Raw genomic sequence first — 23,086 nt, 5'->3', positions numbered from 1 at the left:
AGCAGCGGCAGCAGAAGGCAAGAGCGCAGCAGCAGCGGCAGCAGAAGGCAAGAGCGCAGCAGCAGCGGCAGCAGAAGGCAAGAGCGCAGCACCAGCGGCAGCAGAAGGCAAGAGCGCAGCAGCAGCAGCAGCAGAAGGCAAGAGCGCAGCAGCAGCGGCAGCAGAAGGCAAGAGCGCAGCAGCAGCGGCAGCAGAAGGCAAGAGCGCAGCAGCAGCGGCAGCAGAAGGCAAGAGCGCAGCAGCAGCGCCAGCAGAAGGCAAGAGTGCAGCAGCAGCGGCAGCAGAAGGCAAAAGCGCAGCAGCTGCGGCAGCAGAATGAAAGAGCGCAGCAGGAGCGGCAGCAGAAGGCAAGAGCGCAGCAGCAGCGGCAGCAGAATGCAAGAGCGCAGCAGCAGCGGCAGCAGAAGGCAAGAGCGCAGCAGCAGCGGCAGCAGAAGGCAAGAGCGCAGCAGCAGCGGCAGCAGAAGGCAAGAGCGCAGCAGCAGCGGGAGCACAAGGCAAGAGCGCAGCAGCAGCGGCAGCAGAAGGCAAGAGCGCAGCATCAGCGGCAGCAGAAGGCAAGAGCGCAGCAGCAGCGGCAGCAGAAGACAAGAGCGCAGCAGCAGCGGCAGCAGAAGGCAAGAGCGCAGCAGTAGCGGCAGCAGAAGGCAAGAGCGCAGCAGCAGCGGCAGCAGAAGGCAAGAGCGCAGCAGCAGCGGCAGCGGCAGCAGAAGGCAAGAGCGCAGCAGCAGCGGCAGCAGAAGGCAAGAGCGCAGCAGCAGCGGCAGCAGAAGGCAAGAGCGCAGCAGCAGCGGCAGCAGAAGGCAAGGGCGCAGCAGCTGCGGCAGCAGAAGGCAAGAGCGCAGCAGCAGCGACAGCAGAAGGCAAGAGCGCAACAGCAGCTGCAGCAGAAGGCAGGAGCGCAGCAGCAGCAGAAGGCAAGAGCGCAGCAGCGGCAGCAGAAGGCAAGAGCGCAGCAGCAGCGGCAGCAGAAGGCAAGAGCGCAGCAGCACCGGCAGCAGAAGGCAGGAGCGCTGCAGCAGCGGCAGCAGAATGGAAGAGCGCAGCAGCAGCGGCAGCAGAAGGCAAGAGCGCAGCAGCAGCGGCAGCAGAAGGCAAGAGCGCAGCAGCAGCGGCAGAAGAAGGCAAGAGCGCAGCGGCTGCGGCAGCAGAAGGCAAGAGCGCAGCAGCAGCGGCAGCAGAAGGCAAGAGTGCAGCAGCAGCGGCAGCAGAAGGCAAAAGCGCAGCAGCTGCGGCAGCAGAAGGCAAGAGCGCAGCAGCAGCGGCAGCAGAAGGCAACAGCGCAGCAGCAGCGGCAGCAGAAGGCAAGAGCGCAGCAGCTGCGGCAGCAGAAGGCAAGAGCGCAGCAGCAGCGGCAGCAGAAGGCAAGAGCGCAGCACCAGCGGCAGCAGAAGGCAAGAGCGCAGCAGAAGGCAAGAGCGCAGCAGCAGCGGCAGCAGAAGGCAAGAGCGCAGCAGCAGCAGCAGCAGCAGCAGCAGCAGAAGGCAAGAGCGCAGCAGCAGCGGCAGCAGAAGGCAAGAGCGCAGCAGCAGCGGCAGCAGAAGGCAAGAGCGCAGCAGCAGCGCCATCAGAAGGCAAGAGCGCAGCAGCAGCGGCAGCAGAACACAAGAGCGCAGCGGCAGCGGCAGGAGCGCAACAGCAGCGGCAGCAAATTGCAATACCGGCAGCGGCAGCAGAAGGCAAGAGCGCAGCAGCAGCGGCAACAGAAGGCAAGAGCGCAGCAGCAGCGGCAGCAGAAGGCAAGAGCGCAGCAGCAGCGGCAGCAGAAGGCAAGAGCGCAGAAGCAGCGGCAGCAGCAGCAGCGGCAGCAGAAGACAAGAGCGCAGCAGCAGCGGCAGCAGAAAGCACGAGCGCAGCAGCAGCGGCAGCAGAAGGCAAGAGCGCAGCAGCAGCGGCAGCAGCAAAAGGCAAGAGCGCAGCAGCAGCGGCAGCAGCGGTAGCAGAAGGCAAGAGCGCAGCAGCAGCGGCAGCACAAAGCACGAGCGCAGCAGCAGCGGCAGCAGAAGGCAAGAGCGCAGCAGCAGCGGCAGCAACAGAAGGCAAGAGCGCAGTAGCGGCAGCCGAAGGCAAAAACGCAGCAGCAGCGGCAGCAGAAGGCAAGAGCGCAGCAGCAGCGGCAGCAGAAGGCAAGAGCGCAGCAGCGGCAGCAGAAGGCAAGAGCGCAGCAGCAGCGGCAGCAGAAGGCAAGAGCGCAGCAGCAGCGGCAGCAGAATGCAAGAGCGCAGCAGCAGCGGCAGCAGAAGGCAAGAGCGCAGCAGCAGAAGGCAAGAGCGCAGTAGCAGCAGCAGCGGCAGCAGAAGGCAAGAGCGCAGCAGCAGCGGCAGCAGAAGGCAAGAGCGCAGCAGCAGCGGCAGCAGAAGGCAAGAGCGCAGCAGCAGCGGCAGCAGAAGGCAAGAGCGCAGCTGCAGCGGCAGCAGAAGGCAAGAGCACAGCAGCAGCGGCAGCAGAAGGCAAGAGCGCAGCAGCAGCGCCAGCAGAAGGCAAGAGTGCAGCAGCAGCGGCAGCAGAAGGCAAAAGCGCAGCAGCTGCGGCAGCAGAAGGCAAGAGCGCAGCAGCAGCGGCAGCAGAAGGCAACAGCGAAGGAGCAGCGGCAGCAGAAGGCAAGAGCGCAGCAGCTGCGGCAGCAGAAGGCAACAGCGCAGCAGCAGCGGCAGCAGAAGGCAAGAGCGCAGCTGCAGCGGCAGCGGAAGCCAAGAGCGCAGCAGCAGCGGCAGCAGAAGGCAAGAGCGCAGCAGCAGCAGCAGCAGAAGGCAAGAGTGCAGCAGCAGCGGCAGCAGAAGGCAAGAGCGCAGCAGCAGCGACAGCAGAAGGCAAGAGCGCAGCAGCAGCGGCAGCAGAAGGCAAGAGCGCAGCAGCAGCAGCAGCAGCAGAAGGCAAGAGTGCAGCAGCAGCAGCAGCAGAAGGCAAGAGCGCAGCAGCAGCGGCAGCAGAAGGCAAGAGCGCAGCAGCAGCGGCAGCAGAAGGCAAGAGCGCAGCAGCAGCGGCCGCAGAAGGCAAGAGCGCAGCAGCAGCGGCAGCAGAAGGCAAGAGCGCAGCACCAGCGGCAGCAGAAGGCAAGAGCGCAGCAGCAGCGGCAGCAGAAGGCAAGAGCGCAGCAGCAGCGGCAGAAGAAGGCAAGAGCGCAGCGGCTGCGGCAGCAGAAGGCAAGAGCGCAGCAGCAGCGGCGGCAGAAGGCAAGAGTGCAGCAGCGGCAGCAGAACGCAAAAGCGCAGCAGCTGCGGCAGCAGAAGGCAAGAGCGCAGCAGCAGCGGCAGCAGAAGGCAACAGCGCAGCAGCAGCGGCATCAGAACGCAAGAGCGCAACAGCTGCGGCAGCAGAAGGCAAGAGCGCAGCAGCAGCGGCAGCAGAAGGCAAGAGCGCAGCAGCAGCGGCAGCAGAAGGCAAGAGCGCAGAAGCAGCGGCAGCAGCAGCAGCGGCAGCAGAAGGCAAGAGCGCAGCAGCAGCGGCAGCAGAAAGCACGAGCGCAGCAGCAGCGGCAGCAGAAGGCAAGAGCGCAGCAGCAGCGGCAGCAGCAAAAGGCAAGAGCGCAGCAGCAGCGGCAGCAGCGGCAGCAGAAGGCAAGAGCGCAGCAGCAGCGGCAGCAGAAAGCACGAGCGCAGCAGCAGCGGCAGCAGAAGGCAAGAGCGCAGCAGCAGCGGCAGCAGCAGAAGGCAAGAGCGCAGTAGCGGCAGCCGAAGGCAAAAACGCAGCAGCAGCGGCAGCAGAAGGCAAGAGCGCAGCAGCAGCGGCAGCAGAAGGCAAGAGCGCAGCAGCGGCAGCAGAAGGCAAGAGCGCAGCAGCAGCGGCAGCAGAAGGCAAGAGCGCAGCAGCAGCGGCAGCAGAAGGCAAGAGCGCAGCAGCAGCGGCAGCAGAAGGCAAGAGCGCAGCACCAGCGGCAGCAGAAGGCAAGAGCGCAGCAGCAGCGGCAGCAGAAGGCGAGAGGGCAGGAGCAGCGGCAGCAGAATGTGCGAGCGCAGCAGGAGCGGCGCCAGAAAGCAAGAGCGCAGCAGCAGCGGCAGCAGAATGCAAGAGCGCAGCAGCAGCGACAGCAGAAGGCAAGAGCGCAGCAGCAGCGGCAGCAGAAGGCAAGAGCGCAGCAGCAGAAGGCAAGAGCGCAGCAGCAGCGGCAGCAGAAGGCAAGAGCGCAGCAGCAGCGGCAGCAGAAGGCAAGAGCGCAGCAGCAGCGGCAGCAGAAGGCAAGAGCGCAGCAGCAGCGGCAGCAGAAGGCAAGAGCGCAGCAGCAGCGGCAGCAGAAGGCAAGAGCGCAGCAGCAGAAGGCAAGAGCGCAGCAGCAGCGGCAGCAGAAGGCAAGAGCGCAGCAGCAGCGGCAGCAGAAGGCAAGAGCGCAGCAGCAGCGGCCGCAGAAGGCAAGAGCGCAGCAGCAGCGGCAGCAGAAGGCAAGAGCGCAGCACCAGCGGCAGCAGAAGGCAAGAGCGCAGCAGCAGCGGCAGCAGAAGGCAAGAGCGCAGCAGCAGCGGCAGAAGAAGGCAAGAGCGCAGCGGCTGCGGCAGCAGAAGGCAAGAGCGCAGCAGCAGCGGCGGCAGAAGGCAAGAGTGCAGCAGCGGCAGCAGAACGCAAAAGCGCAGCAGCTGCGGCAGCAGAAGGCAAGAGCGCAGCAGCAGCGGCAGCAGAAGGCAACAGCGCAGCAGCAGCGGCATCAGAACGCAAGAGCGCAACAGCTGCGGCAGCAGAAGGCAAGAGCGCAGCAGCAGCGGCAGCAGAAGGCAAGAGCGCAGCAGCAGCGGCAGCAGAAGGCAAGAGCGCAGAAGCAGCGGCAGCAGCAGCAGCGGCAGCAGAAGGCAAGAGCGCAGCAGCAGCGGCAGCAGAAAGCACGAGCGCAGCAGCAGCGGCAGCAGAAGGCAAGAGCGCAGCAGCAGCGGCAGCAGCAAAAGGCAAGAGCGCAGCAGCAGCGGCAGCAGCGGCAGCAGAAGGCAAGAGCGCAGCAGCAGCGGCAGCAGAAAGCACGAGCGCAGCAGCAGCGGCAGCAGAAGGCAAGAGCGCAGCAGCAGCGGCAGCAGCAGAAGGCAAGAGCGCAGTAGCGGCAGCCGAAGGCAAAAACGCAGCAGCAGCGGCAGCAGAAGGCAAGAGCGCAGCAGCAGCGGCAGCAGAAGGCAAGAGCGCAGCAGCGGCAGCAGAAGGCAAGAGCGCAGCAGCAGCGGCAGCAGAAGGCAAGAGCGCAGCAGCAGCGGCAGCAGAAGGCAAGAGCGCAGCAGCAGCGGCAGCAGAAGGCAAGAGCGCAGCACCAGCGGCAGCAGAAGGCAAGAGCGCAGCAGCAGCGGCAGCAGAAGGCGAGAGGGCAGGAGCAGCGGCAGCAGAATGTGCGAGCGCAGCAGGAGCGGCGCCAGAAAGCAAGAGCGCAGCAGCAGCGGCAGCAGAATGCAAGAGCGCAGCAGCAGCGACAGCAGAAGGCAAGAGCGCAGCAGCAGCGGCAGCAGAAGGCAAGAGCGCAGCAGCAGAAGGCAAGAGCGCAGCAGCAGCGGCAGCAGAAGGCAAGAGCGCAGCAGCAGCGGCAGCAGAAGGCAAGAGCGCAGCAGCAGCGGCAGCAGAAGGCAAGAGCGCAGCAGCAGCGGCAGCAGAAGGCAAGAGCGCAGCAGCAGCGGCAGCAGAAGGCAAGAGCGCAGCAGCAGAAGGCAAGAGCGCAGCAGCAGCGGCAGCAGAAGGCAAGAGCGCAGCAGCAGCGGCAGCAGAAGGCAAGAGCGCAGCAGCAGCGGCAGCAGAAGGCAAGAGCGCAGCAGCAGCGGCAGCAGAAGGCAAGAGCGCAGCTGCAGCGGCAGCAGACGGCAAGAGCGCAGCAGCAGCGGCAGCAGAAGGCAAGAGCGCAGCAGCAGCGGCAGCAGAAGGCAAGAGCGAAGCAGCAGCGCCAGCAGAAGGCAAGAGTGCAGCAGCAGCGGCAGCAGAAGGCAAAAGCGCAGCAGCTGCGGCAGCAGAAGGCAAGAGCGCAGGAGCAGCGGCAGCAGAAGGCAACAGCGAAGCAGCAGCGGCAGCAGAAGGCAAGAGCGCACCAGCTGCGGCAGCAGAAGGCAACAGCGCAGCAGCAGCGGCAGCAGAAGGCAAGAGCGCAGCTGCAGCGGCAGCAGAAGCCAAGAGCGCAGCAGCAGCGGCAGCAGAAGGCAAGAGCGCAGCAGCAGCAGCAGCAGCAGCAGAAGGCAAGAGCGCAGCAGCAGCGGCAGCAGAAGGCAAGAGCGCAACAGCAGCGACAGCAGAAGGCAAGAGCGCAGCAGCAGCGGCAGCGGAAGGCAAGAGCGCAGCAGCAGCAGCAGCGGCAGCAGAAGGCAAGAGCGCAGCAGCAGCGGCAGCAGAAGACAAGAGCGCAGCAGCAGCGGCAGCAGAAGGCAAGAGCGCAGCAGCAGCAACAGCAGAAGGCAAGAGCGCAGCAGCAGCGGCAGCAGAAGGCAAGAGCGCAGCACCAGCGGCAGCAGAAGGCAAGAGCGCAGCAGCAGCGGCAGCAGAAGGCAAGAGCGCAGCAGCAGCGGCAGCAGAAGGCAAGAGCGCAGCAGCTGCGGCAGCAGAAGGCAAGAGCGCAGCAGCAGCGGCAGCAGAAGGCAAGAGCGCAGCAGCAGCGGCAGCAGAAGGCAGGAGCGCAGCAGCAGCGGCAGCAGCAGAAGGCAAGAGCGCAGCAGCAGCGGCAGCAGAAGGCAAGAGCGCAGCAGCAGCGGCAGCAGAAGGCAAGACCGCAGCAGCAGCGGCAGCAGAAGGCAAGAGCGCAGCAGCAGCGGCAGCAGAAGGCAAGAGCGCAGCAGCAGCGGCAGCAGAAGGCAAGAGCGCAGCAGAAGCAGCATCAGAAGGCAAGAGCGCAGCAGCAGCGGCAGCAGAAGGCGAGAGCGCAGCAGCAGCGGCAGCAGAAGGCAAGAGCGCAGCAGCAGCGGCAGCAGAAGGCAAGAGCGCAGCAGCAGCGGCAGCACAAGGCAAGAGCGCAGCAGCAGCGACAGCAGATGGCAAGAGCGCAGCAGCAGCGGCAGCAGAATGCAGGAGCGCAGCAGCAGCGGCAGCAGAACGCAAGAGCGCAGCAGCAGCGGCAGCAGAAGGCAAGAGCGCAGCAGCAGCGGCAGCAGAAGGCAAGAGCGCAGCAGCAGCGGCAGCAGAAGGCAAGAGCGCAGCAGCAGCGGCAGCAGAAGGCAAGAGCGCAGCAGCAGCGGCAGCAGAAGGGAAGAGCGCCGCAGCAGCGGCAGCAGAAGGCAAGAGCGCAGCAGCAGCGGCAGCAGAAGGCAAGAGCGCAGCAGCAGCGGCAGCAGAAGGCAAGAGCGCAGCAGCAGAAGGCAAGAGCGCAGCAGCAGCGGCAGCAGAAGGCAAGAGCGCAGCAGCAGCGGCAGCAGAAGGCAAGAGCGCAGCAGCAGCGGCAGCAGAAGGCAAGAGCGCAGCAGCAGCGGCAGCAGAAGGCAAGAGCGCAGCTGCAGCGGCAGCAGAAGGCAAGAGCGCAGCAGCAGCGGCAGCAGAAGGCAAGAGCGCAGCAGCAGCGGCAGCAGAAGGCAAGAGCGAAGCAGCAGCGCCAGCAGAAGGCAAGAGTGCAGCAGCAGCGGCAGCAGAAGGCAAAAGCGCAGCAGCTGCGGCAGCAGAAGGCAAGAGCGCAGGAGCAGCGGCAGCAGAAGGCAACAGCGAAGCAGCAGCGGCAGCAGAAGGCAAGAGCGCACCAGCTGCGGCAGCAGAAGGCAACAGCGCAGCAGCAGCGGCAGCAGAAGGCAAGAGCGCAGCTGCAGCGGCAGCAGAAGCCAAGAGCGCAGCAGCGGCAGCAGAAGGCAAGAGCGCAGCAGCAGCAGCAGCAGCAGCAGAAGGCAAGAGCGCAGCAGCAGCGGCAGCAGAAGGCAAGAGCGCAGCAGCAGCGACAGCAGAAGGCAAGAGCGCAGCAGCAGCGGCAGCAGAAGGCAAGAGCGCAGCAGCAGCAGCAGCGGCAGCAGAAGGCAAGAGCGCAGCAGCAGCGGCAGCTGAAGACAAGAGCGCAGCAGCAGCGGCAGCAGAAGGCAAGAGCGCAGCAGCAGCGGCAGCAGAAGGCAAGAGCGCAGCAGCAGCGGCAGCAGAAGGCAAGAGCGCAGCACCAGCGGCAGCAGAAGGCAAGAGCGCAGCAGCAGCGGCAGCAGAAGGCAAGAGCGCAGCAGCAGCGGCAGCAGAAGGCAAGAGCGCAGCAGCTGCGGCAGCAGAAGGCAAGAGCGCAGCAGCAGCGGCAGCAGAAGGCAAGAGCGCAGCAGCAGCGGCAGCAGAAGGCAGGAGCGCAGCAGCAGCGGCAGCAGCAGAAGGCAAGAGCGCAGCAGCAGCGGCAGCAGAAGGCAAGAGCGCAGCAGCAGCGGCAGCAGAAGGCAAGAGCGCAGCAGCAGCGGCAGCAGAAGGCAAGAGCGCAGCAGCAGCGGCAGCAGAAGGCAAGAGCGCAGCAGCAGCGGCAGCAGAAGGCAAGAGCGCAGCAGAAGCGGCATCAGAAGGCAAGAGCGCAGCAGCAGCGGCAGCAGAAGGCGAGAGCGCAGCAGCAGCGGCAGCAGAAGGCAAGAGCGCAGCAGCAGCGGCAGCAGAAGGCAAGAGCGCAGCAGCAGCGGCAGCACAAGGCAAGAGCGCAGCAGCAGCGACAGCAGATGGCAAGAGCGCAGCAGCAGCGGCAGCAGAATGCAGGAGCGCAGCAGCAGCGGCAGCAGAACGCAAGAGCGCAGCAGCAGCGGCAGCAGAAGGCAAGAGCGCAGCAGCAGCGGCAGCAGAAGGCAAGAGCGCAGCAGCAGCGGCAGCAGAAGGCAAGAGCGCAGCAGCAGCGGCAGCAGAAGGCAAGAGCGCAGCAGCAGCGGCAGCAGAAGGCAAGAGCGCCGCAGCAGCGGCAGCAGAAGGCAAGAGCGCAGCAGCAGCGGCAGCAGAAGGCAAGAGCGCAGCAGCAGCGGCAGCAGAAGGCAAGAGCGCAGCAGCAGCGGCAGCAGAAGGCAAGAGCGCAGCAGCAGCGGCAGCAGAAGGCAAGAGCGCAGCAGCAGCAGCAGCAGCAGCAGAATGCAAGAGCGCGGCAGCAAGGGCAGCAGAAGGCAAGAGCGCAGCAGCAGCGGCAGCAGAAGGCAAGAGCGCAGCAGCTGCGGCAGCAGAAGGCAAGAGCGCAGCAGCAGCGGCAGCAGAAGGCAAGAGTGCAGCAGCAGCGGCAGCAGAAGGCAAAAGCGCAGCAGCTGCGGCAGCAGAAGGCAAGAGCGCAGCAGCAGCGGCAGCAGAAGGCAACAGCGCAGCAGCAGCGGCAGCAGAAGGCAAGAGCGCAGCAGCAGCGGCAGCAGAAGGCAAGAGCGCAGCAGCAGCGGCAGCAGAAGGCAAGAGCGCAGCAGCAGCAGCAGCAGCAGCAGAAGCAGCAGAAGGCAAGAGCGCAGCAGCAGCGGCAGCAGAAGGCAAGAGCGCAGCAGCAGCGGCAGCAGAAGGCAAGAGCGCAGCAGCAGCGCCATCAGAAGGCAAGAGCGCAGCAGCAGCGCCAGCAGAACACAAGAGCGCAGCGGCAGCGGCAGGAGCGCAACAGCAGCGGCAGCGAATTGCAAGACCGGCAGCGGCAGCAGAAGGGAAGAGCGCAGCATCAGCGGCAGCAGAAGGCAAGAGCGCAGCAGCAGCGGCAGCAGAAGACAAGAGCGCAGCAGCAGCGGCAGCAGAAGGCAAGAGCGCGGCAGCAGCGGCAGCAGAAGGCAAGAGCGCAGCAGCAGCGGCAGCAGAAGGCAAGAGCGCAGCAGCAGCGGCAGCAGAAGGCAAAAGCGCAGCAGCAGCGGCAGCAGAAGGCAAGAGCGCAGCAGCTGCGGCAGCAGAAGGCAAGAGCGCAGCAGCAGCGGCAGCAGAAGGCAAGAGCGCAGCAGCTGCAGCAGAAGGCAAGAGCGCAGCAGCAGCGGCAGCAGAAGGCAAGAGCGCAGCAGCAGCTGCAGCAGAAGGCAGGAGCGCAGCAGCAGCAGAAGGCAAGAGCGCAGCAGCGGCAGCAGAAGGCAAGAGCGCAGCAGCAGCGGCAGCAGAAGGCAAGAGCGCAACAGCACCGGCAGCAGAAGGCAAGAGCGCAGCAGCAGCGGCAGCAGAAGGCAAGAGCGCAGCAGCTGCAGCAGCAGAAGGCAAGAGCGCAGCAGCAGGGGCAGCAGAAGGCAAAAGCGCAGCAGCAGCGGCAGCAGAAGGCAAGAGCGCAGCAGCTGCGGCAGCAGAAGGCAAGTGCGCAGCAGCAGCGGCAGCAGAAGGCAAAAGCGCAGCAGCTGCGGCAGCAGAAGGCAAGAGCGCAGCAGCAGCGGCAGCAGAAGGCGACAGCGCAGCAGCAGCGGCAGCAGAAGGCAAGAGCGCAGCAGCTGCGGCAGCAGAAGGCAAGAGCGCAGCAGCAGCGGCAGCAGAAGGCAAGAGCGCAGCAGCAGCGGCAGCAGAAGGCAAGAGCGCAGCAGCAGCGGCAGCAGAAGGCAAGAGCGCAGCAGCAGCAGCAGCAGCAGCAGAAGCAGCAGAAGGCAAGAGCGCAGCAGCAGCGGCAGCAGAAGGCAAGAGCGCAGCAGCAGCGGCAGCAGAAGGCAAGAGCGCAGCAGCAGCGCCATCAGAAGGCAAGAGCGCAGCAGCAGCGCCAGCAGAACACAAGAGCGCAGCGGCAGCGGCAGGAGCGCAACAGCAGCGGCAGCGAATTGCAAGACCGGCAGCGGCAGCAGAAGGCAAGAGCGCAGCAGCAGCGGCAGCAGAAGGCAAGAGTGCAGCAGCAGCGGCAGCAGAAGGCAAGAGCGCAGCAGCAGCGGCAGCAGAAGGCAAGAGCGCAGCAGCAGCGGCAGCAGCAAAAGGCAAGAGCGCAGCAGCAGCGGCAGCAGCGGCAGCAGAAGGCAAGAGCGCAGCAGCAGCGGCAGCAGAAAGCACGAGCGCAGCAGCAGCGGCAGCAGAAGGCAAGAGCGCAGCAGCAGGGGCAGCAGCAGAAGGTAAGAGTGCAGTAGCGGCAGCCGAAGGCAAAAACGCAGCAGCAGCGGCAGCAGAAGGCGAGCGCAGCAGCAGCGGCAGCAGAAGGCAAGAGCGCAGCAGCAGCGGCAGCACAAGGCAAGAGCGCAGCAGCAGCGGCAGCAGAAGGCAAGAGCGCAGCAGCAGCGGCAGCAGAAGGCAAGAGCGCAGCAGCAGCGGCAGCAGAAGGCAAGAGCGCAGCACCAGCGGCAGCAGAAGGCAAGAGCGCAGCAGCAGCAGCAGCAGAAGGCAAGAGCGCAGCAGCAGCGGCAGCAGAAGGCAAGAGCGCAGCAGCAGCGGCAGCAGAAGGCAAGAGCGCAGCAGCAGCGGCAGCAGAAGGCAAGAGCGCAGCAGCAGCGCCAGCAGAAGGCAAGAGTGCAGCAGCAGCGGCAGCAGAAGGCAAAAGCGCAGCAGCTGCGGCAGCAGAATGAAAGAGCGCAGCAGGAGCGGCAGCAGAAGGCAAGAGCGCAGCAGCAGCGGCAGCAGAATGCAAGAGCGCAGCAGCAGCGGCAGCAGAAGGCAAGAGCGCAGCAGCAGCGGCAGCAGAAGGCAAGAGCGCAGCAGCAGCGGCAGCAGAAGGCAAGAGCGCAGCAGCAGCGGGAGCACAAGGCAAGAGCGCAGCAGCAGCGGCAGCAGAAGGCAAGAGCGCAGCATCAGCGGCAGCAGAAGGCAAGAGCGCAGCAGCAGCGGCAGCAGAAGACAAGAGCGCAGCAGCAGCGGCAGCAGAAGGCAAGAGCGCAGCAGTAGCGGCAGCAGAAGGCAAGAGCGCAGCAGCAGCGGCAGCAGAAGGCAAGAGCGCAGCAGCAGCGGCAGCGGCAGCAGAAGGCAAGAGCGCAGCAGCAGCGGCAGCAGAAGGCAAGAGCGCAGCAGCAGCGGCAGCAGAAGGCAAGAGCGCAGCAGCAGCGGCAGCAGAAGGCAAGGGCGCAGCAGCTGCGGCAGCAGAAGGCAAGAGCGCAGCAGCAGCGACAGCAGAAGGCAAGAGCGCAACAGCAGCTGCAGCAGAAGGCAGGAGCGCAGCAGCAGCAGAAGGCAAGAGCGCAGCAGCGGCAGCAGAAGGCAAGAGCGCAGCAGCAGCGGCAGCAGAAGGCAAGAGCGCAGCAGCACCGGCAGCAGAAGGCAGGAGCGCTGCAGCAGCGGCAGCAGAATGGAAGAGCGCAGCAGCAGCGGCAGCAGAAGGCAAGAGCGCAGCAGCAGCGGCAGCAGAAGGCAAGAGCGCAGCAGCAGCGGCAGAAGAAGGCAAGAGCGCAGCGGCTGCGGCAGCAGAAGGCAAGAGCGCAGCAGCAGCGGCAGCAGAAGGCAAGAGTGCAGCAGCAGCGGCAGCAGAAGGCAAAAGCGCAGCAGCTGCGGCAGCAGAAGGCAAGAGCGCAGCAGCAGCGGCAGCAGAAGGCAACAGCGCAGCAGCAGCGGCAGCAGAAGGCAAGAGCGCAGCAGCTGCGGCAGCAGAAGGCAAGAGCGCAGCAGCAGCGGCAGCAGAAGGCAAGAGCGCAGCACCAGCGGCAGCAGAAGGCAAGAGCGCAGCAGAAGGCAAGAGCGCAGCAGCAGCGGCAGCAGAAGGCAAGAGCGCAGCAGCAGCAGCAGCAGCAGCAGCAGCAGAAGGCAAGAGCGCAGCAGCAGCGGCAGCAGAAGGCAAGAGCGCAGCAGCAGCGGCAGCAGAAGGCAAGAGCGCAGCAGCAGCGCCATCAGAAGGCAAGAGCGCAGCAGCAGCGGCAGCAGAACACAAGAGCGCAGCGGCAGCGGCAGGAGCGCAACAGCAGCGGCAGCAAATTGCAATACCGGCAGCGGCAGCAGAAGGCAAGAGCGCAGCAGCAGCGGCAACAGAAGGCAAGAGCGCAGCAGCAGCGGCAGCAGAAGGCAAGAGCGCAGCAGCAGCGGCAGCAGAAGGCAAGAGCGCAGAAGCAGCGGCAGCAGCAGCAGCGGCAGCAGAAGACAAGAGCGCAGCAGCAGCGGCAGCAGAAAGCACGAGCGCAGCAGCAGCGGCAGCAGAAGGCAAGAGCGCAGCAGCAGCGGCAGCAGCAAAAGGCAAGAGCGCAGCAGCAGCGGCAGCAGCGGTAGCAGAAGGCAAGAGCGCAGCAGCAGCGGCAGCACAAAGCACGAGCGCAGCAGCAGCGGCAGCAGAAGGCAAGAGCGCAGCAGCAGCGGCAGCAACAGAAGGCAAGAGCGCAGTAGCGGCAGCCGAAGGCAAAAACGCAGCAGCAGCGGCAGCAGAAGGCAAGAGCGCAGCAGCAGCGGCAGCAGAAGGCAAGAGCGCAGCAGCGGCAGCAGAAGGCAAGAGCGCAGCAGCAGCGGCAGCAGAAGGCAAGAGCGCAGCAGCAGCGGCAGCAGAATGCAAGAGCGCAGCAGCAGCGGCAGCAGAAGGCAAGAGCGCAGCAGCAGAAGGCAAGAGCGCAGTAGCAGCAGCAGCGGCAGCAGAAGGCAAGAGCGCAGCAGCAGCGGCAGCAGAAGGCAAGAGCGCAGCAGCAGCGGCAGCAGAAGGCAAGAGCGCAGCAGCAGCGGCAGCAGAAGGCAAGAGCGCAGCTGCAGCGGCAGCAGAAGGCAAGAGCACAGCAGCAGCGGCAGCAGAAGGCAAGAGCGCAGCAGCAGCGCCAGCAGAAGGCAAGAGTGCAGCAGCAGCGGCAGCAGAAGGCAAAAGCGCAGCAGCTGCGGCAGCAGAAGGCAAGAGCGCAGCAGCAGCGGCAGCAGAAGGCAACAGCGAAGGAGCAGCGGCAGCAGAAGGCAAGAGCGCAGCAGCTGCGGCAGCAGAAGGCAACAGCGCAGCAGCAGCGGCAGCAGAAGGCAAGAGCGCAGCTGCAGCGGCAGCGGAAGCCAAGAGCGCAGCAGCAGCGGCAGCAGAAGGCAAGAGCGCAGCAGCAGCAGCAGCAGAAGGCAAGAGTGCAGCAGCAGCGGCAGCAGAAGGCAAGAGCGCAGCAGCAGCGACAGCAGAAGGCAAGAGCGCAGCAGCAGCGGCAGCAGAAGGCAAGAGCGCAGCAGCAGCAGCAGCAGCAGAAGGCAAGAGTGCAGCAGCAGCAGCAGCAGAAGGCAAGAGCGCAGCAGCAGCGGCAGCAGAAGGCAAGAGCGCAGCAGCAGCGGCAGCAGAAGGCAAGAGCGCAGCAGCAGCGGCCGCAGAAGGCAAGAGCGCAGCAGCAGCGGCAGCAGAAGGCAAGAGCGCAGCACCAGCGGCAGCAGAAGGCAAGAGCGCAGCAGCAGCGGCAGCAGAAGGCAAGAGCGCAGCAGCAGCGGCAGAAGAAGGCAAGAGCGCAGCGGCTGCGGCAGCAGAAGGCAAGAGCGCAGCAGCAGCGGCGGCAGAAGGCAAGAGTGCAGCAGCGGCAGCAGAACGCAAAAGCGCAGCAGCTGCGGCAGCAGAAGGCAAGAGCGCAGCAGCAGCGGCAGCAGAAGGCAACAGCGCAGCAGCAGCGGCATCAGAACGCAAGAGCGCAACAGCTGCGGCAGCAGAAGGCAAGAGCGCAGCAGCAGCGGCAGCAGAAGGCAAGAGCGCAGCAGCAGCGGCAGCAGAAGGCAAGAGCGCAGAAGCAGCGGCAGCAGCAGCAGCGGCAGCAGAAGGCAAGAGCGCAGCAGCAGCGGCAGCAGAAAGCACGAGCGCAGCAGCAGCGGCAGCAGAAGGCAAGAGCGCAGCAGCAGCGGCAGCAGCAAAAGGCAAGAGCGCAGCAGCAGCGGCAGCAGCGGCAGCAGAAGGCAAGAGCGCAGCAGCAGCGGCAGCAGAAAGCACGAGCGCAGCAGCAGCGGCAGCAGAAGGCAAGAGCGCAGCAGCAGCGGCAGCAGCAGAAGGCAAGAGCGCAGTAGCGGCAGCCGAAGGCAAAAACGCAGCAGCAGCGGCAGCAGAAGGCAAGAGCGCAGCAGCAGCGGCAGCAGAAGGCAAGAGCGCAGCAGCGGCAGCAGAAGGCAAGAGCGCAGCAGCAGCGGCAGCAGAAGGCAAGAGCGCAGCAGCAGCGGCAGCAGAAGGCAAGAGCGCAGCAGCAGCGGCAGCAGAAGGCAAGAGCGCAGCACCAGCGGCAGCAGAAGGCAAGAGCGCAGCAGCAGCGGCAGCAGAAGGCGAGAGGGCAGGAGCAGCGGCAGCAGAATGTGCGAGCGCAGCAGGAGCGGCGCCAGAAAGCAAGAGCGCAGCAGCAGCGGCAGCAGAATGCAAGAGCGCAGCAGCAGCGACAGCAGAAGGCAAGAGCGCAGCAGCAGCGGCAGCAGAAGGCAAGAGCGCAGCAGCAGAAGGCAAGAGCGCAGCAGCAGCGGCAGCAGAAGGCAAGAGCGCAGCAGCAGCGGCAGCAGAAGGCAAGAGCGCAGCAGCAGCGGCAGCAGAAGGCAAGAGCGCAGCAGCAGCGGCAGCAGAAGGCAAGAGCGCAGCAGCAGCGGCAGCAGAAGGCAAGAGCGCAGCAGCAGAAGGCAAGAGCGCAGCAGCAGCGGCAGCAGAAGGCAAGAGCGCAGCAGCAGCGGCAGCAGAAGGCAAGAGCGCAGCAGCAGCGGCAGCAGAAGGCAAGAGCGCAGCAGCAGCGGCAGCAGAAGGCAAGAGCGCAGCTGCAGCGGCAGCAGACGGCAAGAGCGCAGCAGCAGCGGCAGCAGAAGGCAAGAGCGCAGCAGCAGCGGCAGCAGAAGGCAAGAGCGAAGCAGCAGCGCCAGCAGAAGGCAAGAGTGCAGCAGCAGCGGCAGCAGAAGGCAAAAGCGCAGCAGCTGCGGCAGCAGAAGGCAAGAGCGCAGGAGCAGCGGCAGCAGAAGGCAACAGCGAAGCAGCAGCGGCAGCAGAAGGCAAGAGCGCACCAGCTGCGGCAGCAGAAGGCAACAGCGCAGCAGCAGCGGCAGCAGAAGGCAAGAGCGCAGCTGCAGCGGCAGCAGAAGCCAAGAGCGCAGCAGCAGCGGCAGCAGAAGGCAAGAGCGCAGCAGCAGCAGCAGCAGCAGCAGAAGGCAAGAGCGCAGCAGCAGCGGCAGCAGAAGGCAAGAGCGCAACAGCAGCGACAGCAGAAGGCAAGAGCGCAGCAGCAGCGGCAGCGGAAGGCAAGAGCGCAGCAGCAGCAGCAGCGGCAGCAGAAGGCAAGAGCGCAGCAGCAGCGGCAGCAGAAGACAAGAGCGCAGCAGCAGCGGCAGCAGAAGGCAAGAGCGCAGCAGCAGCAACAGCAGAAGGCAAGAGCGCAGCAGCAGCGGCAGCAGAAGGCAAGAGCGCAGCACCAGCGGCAGCAGAAGGCAAGAGCGCAGCAGCAGCGGCAGCAGAAGGCAAGAGCGCAGCAGCAGCGGCAGCAGAAGGCAAGAGCGCAGCAGCTGCGGCAGCAGAAGGCAAGAGCGCAGCAGCAGCGGCAGCAGAAGGCAAGAGCGCAGCAGCAGCGGCAGCAGAAGGCAGGAGCGCAGCAGCAGCGGCAGCAGCAGAAGGCAAGAGCGCAGCAGCAGCGGCAGCAGAAGGCAAGAGCGCAGCAGCAGCGGCAGCAGAAGGCAAGACCGCAGCAGCAGCGGCAGCAGAAGGCAAGAGCGCAGCAGCAGCGGCAGCAGAAGGCAAGAGCGCAGCAGCAGCGGCAGCAGAAGGCAAGAGCGCAGCAGAAGCAGCATCAGAAGGCAAGAGCGCAGCAGCAGCGGCAGCAGAAGGCGAGAGCGCAGCAGCAGCGGCAGCAGAAGGCAAGAGCGCAGCAGCAGCGGCAGCAGAAGGCAAGAGCGCAGCAGCAGCGGCAGCACAAGGCAAGAGCGCAGCAGCAGCGACAGCAGATGGCAAGAGCGCAGCAGCAGCGGCAGCAGAATGCAGGAGCGCAGCAGCAGCGGCAGCAGAACGCAAGAGCGCAGCAGCAGCGGCAGCAGAAGGCAAGAGCGCAGCAGCAGCGGCAGCAGAAGGCAAGAGCGCAGCAGCAGCGGCAGCAGAAGGCAAGAGCGCAGCAGCAGCGGCAGCAGAAGGCAAGAGCGCAGCAGCAGCGGCAGCAGAAGGGAAGAGCGCCGCAGCAGCGGCAGCAGAAGGCAAGAGCGCAGCAGCAGCGGCAGCAGAAGGCAAGAGCGCAGCAGCAGCGGCAGCAGAAGGCAAGAGCGCAGCAGCAGAAGGCAAGAGCGCAGCAGCAGCGGCAGCAGAAGGCAAGAGCGCAGCAGCAGCGGCAGCAGAAGGCAAGAGCGCAGCAGCAGCGGCAGCAGAAGGCAAGAGCGCAGCAGCAGCGGCAGCAGAAGGCAAGAGCGCAGCTGCAGCGGCAGCAGAAGGCAAGAGCGCAGCAGCAGCGGCAGCAGAAGGCAAGAGCGCAGCAGCAGCGGCAGCAGAAGGCAAGAGCGAAGCAGCAGCGCCAGCAGAAGGCAAGAGTGCAGCAGCAGCGGCAGCAGAAGGCAAAAGCGCAGCAGCTGCGGCAGCAGAAGGCAAGAGCGCAGGAGCAGCGGCAGCAGAAGGCAACAGCGAAGCAGCAGCGGCAGCAGAAGGCAAGAGCGCACCAGCTGCGGCAGCAGAAGGCAACAGCGCAGCAGCAGCGGCAGCAGAAGGCAAGAGCGCAGCTGCAGCGGCAGCAGAAGCCAAGAGCGCAGCAGCGGCAGCAGAAGGCAAGAGCGCAGCAGCAGCAGCAGCAGCAGCAGAAGGCAAGAGCGCAGCAGCAGCGGCAGCAGAAGGCAAGAGCGCAGCAGCAGCGACAGCAGAAGGCAAGAGCGCAGCAGCAGCGGCAGCAGAAGGCAAGAGCGCAGCAGCAGCAGCAGCGGCAGCAGAAGGCAAGAGCGCAGCAGCAGCGGCAGCTGAAGACAAGAGCGCAGCAGCAGCGGCAGCAGAAGGCAAGAGCGCAGCAGCAGCGGCAGCAGAAGGCAAGAGCGCAGCAGCAGCGGCAGCAGAAGGCAAGAGCGCAGCACCAGCGGCAGCAGAAGGCAAGAGCGCAGCAGCAGCGGCAGCAGAAGGCAAGAGCGCAGCAGCAGCGGCAGCAGAAGGCAAGAGCGCAGCAGCTGCGGCAGCAGAAGGCAAGAGCGCAGCAGCAGCGGCAGCAGAAGGCAAGAGCGCAGCAGCAGCGGCAGCAGAAGGCAGGAGCGCAGCAGCAGCGGCAGCAGCAGAAGGCAAGAGCGCAGCAGCAGCGGCAGCAGAAGGCAAGAGCGCAGCAGCAGCGGCAGCAGAAGGCAAGAGCGCAGCAGCAGCGGCAGCAGAAGGCAAGAGCGCAGCAGCAGCGGCAGCAGAAGGCAAGAGCGCAGCAGCAGCGGCAGCAGAAGGCAAGAGCGCAGCAGAAGCGGCATCAGAAGGCAAGAGCGCAGCAGCAGCGGCAGCAGAAGGCGAGAGCGCAGCAGCAGCGGCAGCAGAAGGCAAGAGCGCAGCAGCAGCGGCAGCAGAAGGCAAGAGCGCAGCAGCAGCGGCAGCACAAGGCAAGAGCGCAGCAGCAGCGACAGCAGATGGCAAGAGCGCAGCAGCAGCGGCAGCAGAATGCAGGAGCGCAGCAGCAGCGGCAGCAGAACGCAAGAGCGCAGCAGCAGCGGCAGCAGAAGGCAAGAGCGCAGCAGCAGCGGCAGCAGAAGGCAAGAGCGCAGCAGCAGCGGCAGCAGAAGGCAAGAGCGCAGCAGCAGCGGCAGCAGAAGGCAAGAGCGCAGCAGCAGCGGCAGCAGAAGGCAAGAGCGCCGCAGCAGCGGCAGCAGAAGGCAAGAGCGCAGCAGCAGCGGCAGCAGAAGGCAAGAGCGCAGCAGCAGCGGCAGCAGAAGGCAAGAGCGCAGCAGCAGCGGCAGCAGAAGGCAAGAGCGCAGCAGCAGCGGCAGCAGAAGGCAAGAGCGCAGCAGCAGCAGCAGCAGCAGCAGAATGCAAGAGCGCGGCAGCAAGGGCAGCAGAAGGCAAGAGCGCAGCAGCAGCGGCAGCAGAAGGCAAGAGCGCAGCAGCTGCGGCAGCAGAAGGCAAGAGCGCAGCAGCAGCGGCAGCAGAAGGCAAGAGTGCAGCAGCAGCGGCAGCAGAAGGCAAAAGCGCAGCAGCTGCGGCAGCAGAAGGCAAGAGCGCAGCAGCAGCGGCAGCAGAAGGCAACAGCGCAGCAGCAGCGGCAGCAGAAGGCAAGAGCGCAGCAGCTGCGGCAGCAGAAGGCAAGAGCGCAGCAGCAGCGGCAGCAGAAGGCAAGAGCGCAGCAGCAGCGGCAGCAGAAGGCAAGAGCGCAGCAGCAGCGGCAGCAGAAGGCAAGAGCGCAGCAGCAGCAGTAGCAGCAGCTGCAGGAGCAGCAGAAGGCAAGAGCGCAGCAGCAGAGGCAGCAGAAGGCAAGAGCGCAGCAGCAGCGGCAGCAGAAGGCAAGAGCGCAGCAGCAGCGCCATCAGAAGGCAAGAGCGCAGCAGCAGCGCCAGCAGAACACAAGAGCGCAGCGGCAGCGGCAGGAGCGCAACAGCAGCGGCAGCAAATTGCAAGACCGGCAGCGGCAGCAGAAGGCAAGAGCGCAGCAGCAGCGGCAGCAGAAGGCAAGAGTGCAGCAGCAGCGGCAGCAGAAGGCAAGAGCGTAGCAGCAGCGGCAGCAGAAGGCAAGAGCGCAGCAGCAGCGGCAGCAGCAGCAGCGGCAGCAGAAGGCAAGAGCGCAGCAGCAGCGGCAGCAAAAAGCACGAGCGCAGCAGTAGCGGCAGCAGAAGGCAAGAGCGCAGCAGCAGCGGCAGGAGCAAAAGGCAAGAGCGCAGCAGCAGCGGCAGCAGCGGCAGCAGAAGGCAAGTGCGCAGCAGCAGCGGCAGCAGAAAGCACGAGCGCAGCAGCAGCGGCAGCAGAAGGCAAGAGCGCAGCAGCAGGGGCAGCAGCAGAAGGCAAGAGTGCAGTAGCGGCAGCCGAAGGCAAAAATGCAGCAGCAGCGGCAGTAGAAGGCAAGAGCGCAGCAGCAGCGGCAGCAGAAGGCAAGAGCGCAGCAGCAGCGGCAGCAGAAGGCAAGAGCGCAGCAGCAGCGGCAGCAGAAGGCAAGAGCGCAGCAGCAGCGGCAGCAGAAGGCAAGAGCGCAGCAGCAGCGGCAGCAGAAGGCAAGAGCGCAGCACCAGCGGCAGCAGAAGGCAAGAGCGCAGCAGCAGCGGCAGCAGAAGGCGAGAGGGCAGGAGCAGCGGCAGCAGAATGCGAGAGCGCAGCAGGAGCGGCGCCAGAAGGCAAGAGCGCAGCAGCAGCGGCAGCAGAATGCAAGAGCGCAGCAGCAACGGCAGCAGAAGGCAAGAGCGCAGCAGCAGCGGCAGCAGAAGGCAAGAGCGCAGCAGCAGAAGGCAAGAGCGCAGCAGCAGCGGCAGCAGAAGGCAAGAGCGCAGCAGCAGCGGCAGCAGAAGGCAAGAGCGCAGCAGCAGCGGCAGCAGAAGGCAAGAGCGCAGCAGCAGCGGCAGCAGAAGGCAAGAGCGCAGCAGCAGCGGCAGCAGAAGGCAAGAGCGCAGCAGCAGCGGCAGCAGAAGGCAAGGGCGCAGCAGCTGCGGCAGCAGAAGGCAAGAGCGCAGCAGCAGCGACAGCAGAAGGCAAGAGCGCAGCAGCAGCTGCAGCAGAAGGCAGGAGCGCAGCAGCAGCAGAAGGCAAGAGCGCAGCAGCGGCAGCAGAAGGCAAGAGCGCAGCAGCAGCGGCAGCAGAAGGCAAGAGCGCAGCAGCACCGGCAGCAGAAGGCAGGAGCGCAGCAGCAGCGGCAGCAGAATGGAAGAGCGCAGCAGCAGCGGCAGCAGAAGGCAAGAGCGCAGCAGCAGCGGCAGCAGAAGGCAAGAGCCTTCTGCTGCCGCTGCTGCTGCTGTGCTCTTGCCTTCTGCTGCCGCTGCTGCTGCGCTCTTGCCTTCTGCTGCCCTTGCTGCCGCGCTCTTGCATTCTGCTGCTGCTGCTGCTGTTGCGCTCTTGCCTTCCGCTGCCGCTGCTGCTGCGCTCTTTCCTTCTGCTGCCGCTGCTGCTGCGCTCTTGCCTTCTGCTGCCGCTGCTGCTGCGCTTTTGCCTTCTTCTGCCGCTGCTGCTGCGCTCTTGCCTTCTGCTGCCGCTGCTGCTGCGCTCTTGCCTTCTGCTGCCGCTGCTGCTGCGCTCTTGCCCTCTGCTGCCGCTGCTGAAGGCAAGAGCGCAGCAGCAGCGGCAGCAGAAGGCAAGAGCGCAGCAGCAGCGGCAGCAGAAGGCAAGAGCGCAGCAGCAGCGGGAGCAGAAGGCAAGAGCGCAGCAGCAGCGGCAGCAGAAGGCAAGAGCGCAGCAGCAGCAGCAGCAGAAGGCAAGAGCGCAGCAGCAGCGGCAGCAGAAGGCAAGAGCGCAGCAGCAGCGGCAGAAGAAGGCAAAAGCGCAGCAGCAGCGGCAGCAGAAGGCAAGAGCGCAGCAGCAGCGGCAGCAGAAGGAAAGAGCGCAGCAGCAGCGGCAGCAGAAGGCAAGAGCGCAGCAGCAGCAGCAGCAGCAGAATGCAAGAGCGCGGCAGCAAGGGAAGCAGAAGGCAAGAGCGCAGCAGCAACGGCAGCAGAAGGCAAGAGCACAGCAGCAGCAGCGGCAGCAGAAGGCAAGAGCGCAGCAGCAGCAGCAGCTTCAGCAGAATGCAAGAGCGCAGCAGCAGCGGCAGCAGAAGGCAAGAGAGCGCAGCAGCAGCAGCAGCGGCAGCAGAATGCAAGAGCGCAGCAGCAGCAGCGGCAGCAGAAGGCAAGAGCGCAGCAGCAGCAGCAGCGGCAGCAAAAGGCAAGAGCGCAGCAGCAGCGGCAGCAGAAGGCAAGAGCGCAGCAGCAGCGGTAGCAGAAGGCAAGAGCGCAGCAGCAGCGGCAGCAGAAGGCAAGAGCGCAGCAGCAGCGGCAGCAGAATGCAAAGCGCAGCAGCTTCAGCAGAAGGCAAGAGCGCAGCAGCAGCGGCAGCAGAAGGCAAGAGCGCAGCAGCAGCGGCAGCAGAAGGCAAGAGCGCAGCAGCAGCGGCAGCAGAAGGCAAGAGCGCAGCAGCAGCGGCAGCAGAAGGCAAGAGCGCAGCAGCAGCGGCAGCAGAAGGCAAGAGCGCAGCAGAGCGGCAGCAGAAGACAAGAGTGCAGCAGCAGCGGCAGCAGAAGGCAAGAGGGCAGCAGCATCGGCAGCAGAATGCAAGAGCGCAGCAGCAGCGGCAGCAGAAGGCAAGAGCGCAGCGGCAGCGGCAGCAGAAGGCAAGACCGCAGCAGCAGCAGCAGCGGCAGCAGAATGCAAGAGCGCAGCAGCAGCAGCAGCAGAAGGCAAGAGCGCAGCAGCAGCAGCAGCGGCAGCAGAAGGCAAGAGCGCAGCAGCAGCGGCAGCAGAAGGCAAGAGCGCAGCAGCAGCGGCAGCAGAAGGCAAGAGCGCAGCAGCAGCGGCAGCAGAAGGCAAGAGCACAGCAGCAGCAGCGGCAGCAGAAGGCAAGAGCGCAGCAGCAGCAGCAGCTTCAGCAGAATGCAAGAGCGCAGCAGCAGCGGCAGCAGAAGGCAAGAGCGCAGCAGCAGCAGCAGCGGCAGCAGAATGCAAGAGCGCAGCAGCAGCGGCAGCAGAAGGCAAGAGCGCAGCAGCAGCAGCAGCGGCAGCAAAAGGCAAGAGCGCAGCAGCAGCGGCAGCAGAAGGCAAGAGCGCAGCAGCAGCGGTAGCAGAAGGCAAGAGCGCAGCAGCAGCGGCAGCAGAAGGCAAGAGCGCAGCAGCAGCGGCAGGAGAATGCAAGAGCGCAGCAGCTTCAGCAGAAGGCAAGAGCGCAGCAGCAGCGGCAGCAGAAGGCAAGAGCGCAGCAGCAGCGGCAGCAGAAGGCAAGAGCGCTGCAGCAGTGGCAGCAGAAGGCAAGAGCGCAGCAGCAGCGGCAGCAGAAGGCAAGAGCGCAGCAGCAGCGGCAGAAGAAGGCAAAAGCGCAGCAGCAGCGGCAGCAGAAGGCAAGAGCGCAGCAGCAGCGGCAGCAGAAGGCAAGAGCGCAACAGCAGCGGCAGCAGAAGGCAAGAGCGCAGCAGCAGCGGCAGCAGCGGCAGCAGAAGGCAAGAGCGCAGCAGCAGCAGCAGCAGCAGCAGAATGCAAGAGCGCGGCAGCAGCGGGCAAGAGCGCAGCAGCAGCGGCAGCAGAAGGCAAGAGCGCAGCAGCAGCAGCGGCAGCAGAAGGCAAGAGCGCAGCAGCAGCAGCAGCTTCAGCAGAATGCAAGAGCGCAGCAGCAGTGGCAGCAGAAGGCAAGAGGTCCGCAGCAGCGGCAGCAGAAGGCAAGAGCGCAGCAGCAGCGGCAGCAGAAGGCAAGAGAGCAGCGGCAGAAGAAGGCAAGAGCGCAGCAGCAGCAGAAGGCAAGAGCGCAGCAGGCAGCAGAAGGCAAGAGCGCAGCAGCAGCGGAAGCAGAAGTCAAGAGCGCAGCAGCAGCGGCAGCAGAAGGCAAGAGCGCAGCAGCAGCGGCAGCAGAAGGCAAGAGCGCAGCAGCAGCGGCTGCAGAAGGCAAGAGCGCAGCAGCGGCGGCAGAAGAAGGCAAGAGCGCAGC

General features: G+C 65.7%; 1 protein-coding gene across 1 annotated transcript; it reads left to right on the top strand.

The window, feature by feature from the left end:
* Positions 1-21,770: 21,770 nt before the first annotated feature.
* LOC135806973 (UPF0746 protein DDB_G0281095-like) lies at positions 21,771-22,202 on the top strand (the record flags this gene model as incomplete). The annotated part of the gene is made up of 1 exon (XM_065321087.1): positions 21,771-22,202. A coding segment is annotated over one exon (432 nt), but the record flags the coding sequence as incomplete, so codon positions are not given.
* Between the last annotated feature and the right edge of the window lie 884 nt (positions 22,203-23,086).

Source organism: Sycon ciliatum, chromosome 1 (assembly GCF_964019385.1).
Source record: "Sycon ciliatum chromosome 1, ocSycCili1.1, whole genome shotgun sequence".
NCBI lineage: Eukaryota > Metazoa > Porifera > Calcarea > Leucosolenida > Sycettidae > Sycon > Sycon ciliatum.
Note: the sequence above shows the minus strand (reverse complement) of the source record. Positions and strands in the feature narration are given on the sequence as shown.